Source organism: Cynoglossus semilaevis, chromosome 2, assembly GCF_000523025.1.
Source record: "Cynoglossus semilaevis isolate Cse_v1.0 chromosome 2, Cse_v1.0, whole genome shotgun sequence".
NCBI lineage: Eukaryota > Metazoa > Chordata > Actinopteri > Pleuronectiformes > Cynoglossidae > Cynoglossus > Cynoglossus semilaevis.
Genome location: NC_024308.1, coordinates 1,211,701 through 1,217,851, shown reverse-complemented (window position 1 = coordinate 1,217,851; position 6,151 = coordinate 1,211,701). Strand labels below are relative to the sequence as shown.

Here is a 6,151-nt window from a genome sequence, read left to right as displayed (position 1 = left end):
ATAATCATATCTGTGTGTCTGTGTTCTGCAGGTATCAACTGGTGGAGCCTGTGAGTGTGTGTGTGTGTGTGAGTGTGTGTGTGTGTAGCCACGTGCTTTTGCCCAGGTCAGGGACTCTTGGCAGCAGAGTGTGACCCTGAACTCACCACAAAGAGACAATGAGTGAACTGGAGCAGCTGCGTCAGGAAGCCGAGCAGCTACGCAATCAGATCCGGGTATGACATCACCGCCGTTGGTGTGGCGTGTTTATTTACTGTGACGGTCGTGTGTGTGTGTGTGTGTGTGTGTGTACGTCCATCACCGTGAGCTGTGACTCAACCAGATCCCGCTGAGACGGTGACGCATTTGACAGATGACCTGTCAATCACACACACACACACACACACACACAGAAGGAATTGCATTCTAGGAATGACACGTGAACATCAGCAGCTTCTTTGTGTGTTTTAGACTAAACTGTAGAAACTTGAACCATTGAAGAGTTGTTGTTCTGGACGCCTGCAGCAGCGACAGCTCACTCTCTGACTCGTTCTGTCTGTTTGTTTCAGGATGCCAGGAAGGCCTGTAGCGACTCCACTCTGTCACAGGTACTTCTCTGATCTCCTCAGTATTTACCCCAGTTTTGGGTGACCACCTGCAGCGGCCTGATGTCAGACAGAGGCAGCTGCTGCTGCTGCTGCTGTTGCTGCTGCTGCTGCTGCTGCTGCTGATTCCTCTTCCTGTGTTTGACAGATCACAGCAGGTCTGGACTCTGTGGGCCGGATACAGATGCGGACGAGACGCACTCTCCGGGGCCACCTGGCCAAGATCTATGCAATGCACTGGGGGAGCGACTCCAGGTAGTGGGACAAAGGATCGAACCACTGACGTGTTGGTGTTTTTACTGATGCAGCTGCAGGTTTACTGCTGTGAAATGATTTGAATACTAGTTTAAAAAGATGACGTTTGATTAGCTGTTTGGAGCTGCTGTCCGTCAGAGACGGACGTCAAACGTCAAATGACAAACTTTTACTATTATTGTGTCAGTGTTTTTTTCTCTCTGTGTGTCTTTAACATGTCTGTGTTCCTCTTGATCTTCTCTCTGTCCATCTGTCTTTTAATGCAATTCACTGGGCAGTGAAGGCAGTCCCAGGTGTGGGACACTTTTCTACCAGCACGTCTACCAGCACCACTACTACTACTACTACTATTACTACCACTACTACTACTACTACTTTTACTTCTATTTCTACTACTTTTACTCCTACAACAACTCTTCTACTAATACAACTAATCTCACCATAAGTGACTATAACCCCCCTCCCCCCCGTCACTGCTACTACTCAGCCTCGTGCTTATAGAACCACCGTCCACGTGGTACCGTGGTTCTGCAATCACAGAGATGGACCGCCGTCTATTAACAGCACTTTGTTAAAGGGGCAGTTTGAAAAATCTGCCTCGATTGAACACTTTATTTTTCTCATTCTTTTTTAAAGATACAAACTGCCTTTTTAACTTCTCCCACTCAGTTTTGCATCCTTTTTTACTGCACCTTTGTTTTGCATGCAGTGTCCTGAAAGAAACTGACCTGAAGTATTTGGTGATTGAAGGTACACACTTGTCTTGTGGGCTTGTATGACACCAAACTATGTTGTTTGCTTAATTGTATTTATTTATTTTTGCAAATGTGATAAAACCTGTGCTTTTATTTTAGCAGCTTAAACAAACAAAGCCGAACATTCTTTACGTCGTGGATCAAACCTGTGGTTTTTCCCACCGTTTTAATCCAGATTCTTCTTTTAAATACGGTGACGTGTGAAGGTGCGACTGTTGTAGCGCCCTCTGTCTCACCTCTGCAGATCAGCAGTGTTTATTTTGTATACAAACAGTGACATTTAGAGATACACGTCTGTCCTCCTGCTGGTGGCACAGCACCGTCAAACTACTTCCTGTCTGTGGGAGAGGGGGAAGAGCTCCAGCTGTTCTCACATCGTCTTCTTTTCTAACTTTACATCCTCTCCGTCGTTTCCCGCCGTCGTCGATTCCTCTTTTGTCAGTTTGACCCTTTAAACCTCGAGCTCCTCCAGTCCACGTCAGCAGAACTGAAGTATTTAAAGTAAACCTCTGAAATTCAAAAGTAACAGAGAAGACTAAGCAGTGGGGGAGGCAGGTACATTTTTTTTTGTGGGGGGGGGAGGGGCGTCTTGTTATGAATGAAACTCCAGCGTCTGTTGTGTGGTCGTTTGTTTGACAAACTGTTGTGTGACGTGTCCAGTAAAGCTGCTGGTGTTTGTCTGCAGGTGTCTTGTCAGCGCCTCGCAGGATGGAAAACTCATCATCTGGGACAGCTACACGACCAATAAGGTGAGAGCTGAGAGCCGCTGTTTTGATGGGTCGGACTTACAGGTATTTAATGTTACAGTTAGTGCAGGACTCTGAAACACAACAGCTGTGACGGTGGTGCAGTGGAGCCTGCAGTTCTCCTACCTGCAGCTAGTCTGTGTGGTTCCTCAGACTATTTCTAACATGAAAAAAAAAAAAATCAAATATCAGGTCTGACCAGAAATGACATCATCGTTGTTTCTGGGATTCCCTAAAGTTTTCGGAGGAATTGCAACATCCACTTAGGGATTTTGAGAATGGATGAACTTTCAATTTGTGTCTCAACATTTTTACATGAACCCCAGTTTTAAAACACGTTGAGAAGTTTTTAAGGACAAAGTGAAAACTTTTCTCGACTGAATGAAGGGCTGACGTTTCCTCCTCTTCTTTCCAGATGCATGCCATTCCACTGCGCTCTTCTTGGGTCATGACATGTGCCTACGCCCCCTCTGGGAACTACGTGGCCTGCGGAGGCCTGGACAACATCTGCTCTATATACAGCCTGAAGACCCGCGAAGGCAACGTGCGCGTCACCCGAGAGCTGCCTGGACACACAGGTCAGAGATCATGAAATCAGAGAAAAAATCAAATAAATAAATTAAATAAAAAACAGAAGTGCACCTAATTATTACAAAACTGCATTCCAGTTTACTCATGGTCACACGTCAGAGTAACAATAATAATAATAATAGTTTCCATGTAAAGTGCGTGATCATAAAAGCTGCATCTGATAATTATTAAAACATTTGAGCCATCAGTCACTTTTACTAATGACTTCAATCTTCATTTATTTCGTTCAATTGCAGAAAATTGTCCAAAAATTTAAAACGGCAGAATTCTTCAAATCTTCTGTTTTCAGCTGTTTCTACTTGTGATTTTTAATTTTCAAAGAAAACTGAATTGGTTGTGAAACATGGTGAAAAGTACTGTATGTGTACTTCAGTACTACTTCAGTAGTTTTTTAAACCGTTCAATCCAAACCAAAAAATGTTGACATAAATGACATCCGACCTGAATTAAACCGTCAGCAGGATCGACTAAGTCGTATTTTTATGTGCTTGAATTCTGGAGACAGTGAATTCTTGTTGAATCAGTTCTAACTAGTGTCCTCAGAACCAGTTCCTGTATTTGAGATATAATCTGTTCCAACCCATACCTGATGTGGAACCGGTGTGTGTGTGTGTGTGTGTGTGCAGGTTATTTGTCGTGCTGTCGTTTCTTGGACGACAACCAAATCCTGACCAGCTCTGGAGACACGACCTGGTGAGTGACGACGGTGGTTTCTGTTCGCTCCAAAGAAAATATTTACCACCTTCTTAATGACTCTGTCTGACGCTGCACAGTCCAGGGGGTTTTCAGTGAGCCAACTTCACCTCCCTTCTTGCAGTGCATTGTGGGATATAGAGACGGGACAGCAGGCCACCAGCTTCACCGGTCACACAGGAGACGTGATGAGTTTGTCTCTAAGCCCTGATTCCAGAACGTTCGTGTCCGGAGCCTGCGACGCCACCTCCAAACTGTGGGACATCCGCGACGGCATGTGCCAACAGTCCTTCACCGGCCACGTGTCCGACATCAACGCCGTCTGTGTGAGTTCTGCTCAGAGACGTGAAGACGTTGGAGACGTTTGATGAGGAAATAAAAAAACAAACGACAGACTGTACTTCATACAGACGTCGACACAATAAATAACCTGAACTTTTCTTCTCTCTGATCTGAAATCGTTCCCTTCTACAGTTTTTCCCAAACGGAAATGCCTTTGGCACAGGCTCAGACGACGCCACCTGCAGGCTGTTTGACCTGCGTGCAGACCAGGAGCTGATGATGTACAGCCACGACAACATCATATGCGGCATCACCTCTGTGGCGTTCTCCAAGAGTGGGCGCCTGCTGCTGGCCGGCTACGATGACTTTAACTGCAACGTCTGGGACACTCTGAAAGGAGAGCGTGCAGGTGTGTGTGTGACCACCAGGAGGCAGAACCAAGGAAAATGACTTCTGGACTGAACGTTGTTTGGTGGATTCTCTTTACATTTTCAGTCATGTTAAAAACTGCATGTTTTTACCAGTGGGTTGTTTTTGTTTTTTTTCTTCTCCCTCTTGAGGCAGTGGTTTTCAGATGGCGGTGACACTTGACCTTTGTTCAACTGTAGTGGTTGAGTCGACAGCAGAGAACTAGAACAGCAGTCACTGGTTGCGTGACATTCTTCTTCTTCAGATAGAAACTATCTAGATATCCAACGTAGAACGTCAAACGTCAAATCTTGATGATCAACTGCAGTAAAACTCTTCAACTGACGACAGTAACTGAGCCGCAGTTATTTAAATACTAGTTGTAATTTATGAGTTCCTTCTAATTAATTCTCAGTGACGCTTTGTTTGTAGGCACGAGGTAAACTAATGAAATGAGTCGATGCCAGGGCTCCACAAGAACACCCTGGACCCACTGGTCAAACCCACTGGTCAGACCCACTGGTCAAACCCTCTAACTTGAGCTGCTCTCCTGTTCCTCCAGGTGTGCTGGCGGGCCATGACAACAGAGTCAGCTGTTTAGGAGTGACAGAAGACGGCATGGCCGTGGCCACGGGCTCCTGGGACAGTTTCCTGCGAATCTGGAATTAAAGAAACCCCTCCCTGCTGTACTGGATCTCTGCCCGCTGACCCCTCCTCCCCCTCAGACTCACCCATCGTCTCCCAGCTCTGAGGGGTGTGTCACGGTGTCAGCCAAACATCCTCCTCACTCTCGGCCTCCTGTGATAACGCGTCGACTCTTTCTACCTTTGAAAGTGATTTTTTTCCACTCAGCCACAGACATGAGAACCCTGCAGTTTAAAACAGTCACATTTAGACGCCGTCAAAGACGGGGACACGGTTGGGCCGCAGCAGGTAGGAGCGTCTGTTACAACAGGAGCTACAACAGGTGAGATCAGTGTTTAATATGTCAATGTAAATATGAAGACGGTATATATATATGTATAGCATTATGTGTGTATATATATATGCGTCATATATGCATATATAATGTGCAGTTTCTGGTTTTTACCTTTAACTTTTTTTTTTTGGTGATTTTAGAAGTACATTCAACACAGGAAAAAAAAAGTTCATTTTGACTCATTGAAACAGCGACGACTTAGAAACAAACAGAACAGAAATCTGCCAACAGTAGTAGCAGAAGAGACGAAACAAAAACCTGTGTTTGTCTGTTCTGATCTCACTCTTCTCATTCATACAGTACGTGTGTGTGTGATGGTGTGTGTGTGTGTGTGTGTGTGTGGTGCAGGCGGTGGGTAAAATGTGTTGCTTCCATGTAAGTAGTGACTTTAAAGTCTCAAATATTGTTTGTTTTTGACAAGACGAGACGCTGCCCTCTTGTGGCAACATTTAGAAAGAGTCACTTTTAAATCCCGACTTTTGTCTTAGGTTTACTGTGATCTTTTTTTTTCTCCTCTTTTTTGAATATTGTGGTTAACACTTACAGCAGTTTGTTTTCTACCACCATGAACCAGAACTGTTAGATTTCACTAAAAGTCTACAGGAAGTTGGAGCTGAACTGGTGTCGTGGTTAACACTTAAAGCAATTTGTTTTAAATATTCTTAACATTCTTAACAAACAAAGAATATTAAGGGAAAAACTCACCTGAGGCTTTTTCAAATATAGGTGTTTCTTTTGTGTTTGTTTTTACCATTATTGACACCAGGATGTGTGTTTGCAGAAACACCTTTTTACAGTATAATAACGTGACTCTCTCCTTAGTATTAAATGCTAATTGACATCTTTAATCTATAATAC

General features: G+C 44.4%; 1 protein-coding gene across 7 annotated transcripts in view; it reads left to right on the top strand.

The window, feature by feature from the left end:
• The window catches only part of LOC103393070 (guanine nucleotide-binding protein subunit beta-4), an 11,968-nt gene extending 6,146 nt beyond the window's left edge, over positions 1-5,822 (top strand). For 6 of the 7 annotated variants that reach the window (XM_008329918.3, XM_025064592.1, XM_025064589.1 and 3 more), the window contains 10 exons: positions 32-215; positions 549-587; positions 733-839; positions 1,118-1,132; positions 2,280-2,343; positions 2,756-2,918; positions 3,558-3,624; positions 3,749-3,950; positions 4,099-4,315; positions 4,877-5,822. In XM_008329918.3, coding sequence (XP_008328140.1) covers positions 159-215; positions 549-587; positions 733-839; positions 1,118-1,132; positions 2,280-2,343; positions 2,756-2,918; positions 3,558-3,624; positions 3,749-3,950; positions 4,099-4,315; positions 4,877-4,983 — 1,038 coding nt within the window. In that variant the 5' untranslated portion in view covers positions 32-158 and the 3' untranslated portion in view covers positions 4,984-5,822. The remainder of the gene's footprint in view (positions 1-31; positions 216-548; positions 588-732; positions 840-1,117; positions 1,133-2,279; positions 2,344-2,755; positions 2,919-3,557; positions 3,625-3,748; positions 3,951-4,098; positions 4,316-4,876) is intronic. The other variant, XM_008329927.3, reaches the window with a different exon arrangement.
• The last annotated feature ends 329 nt before the right edge of the window (positions 5,823-6,151 follow it).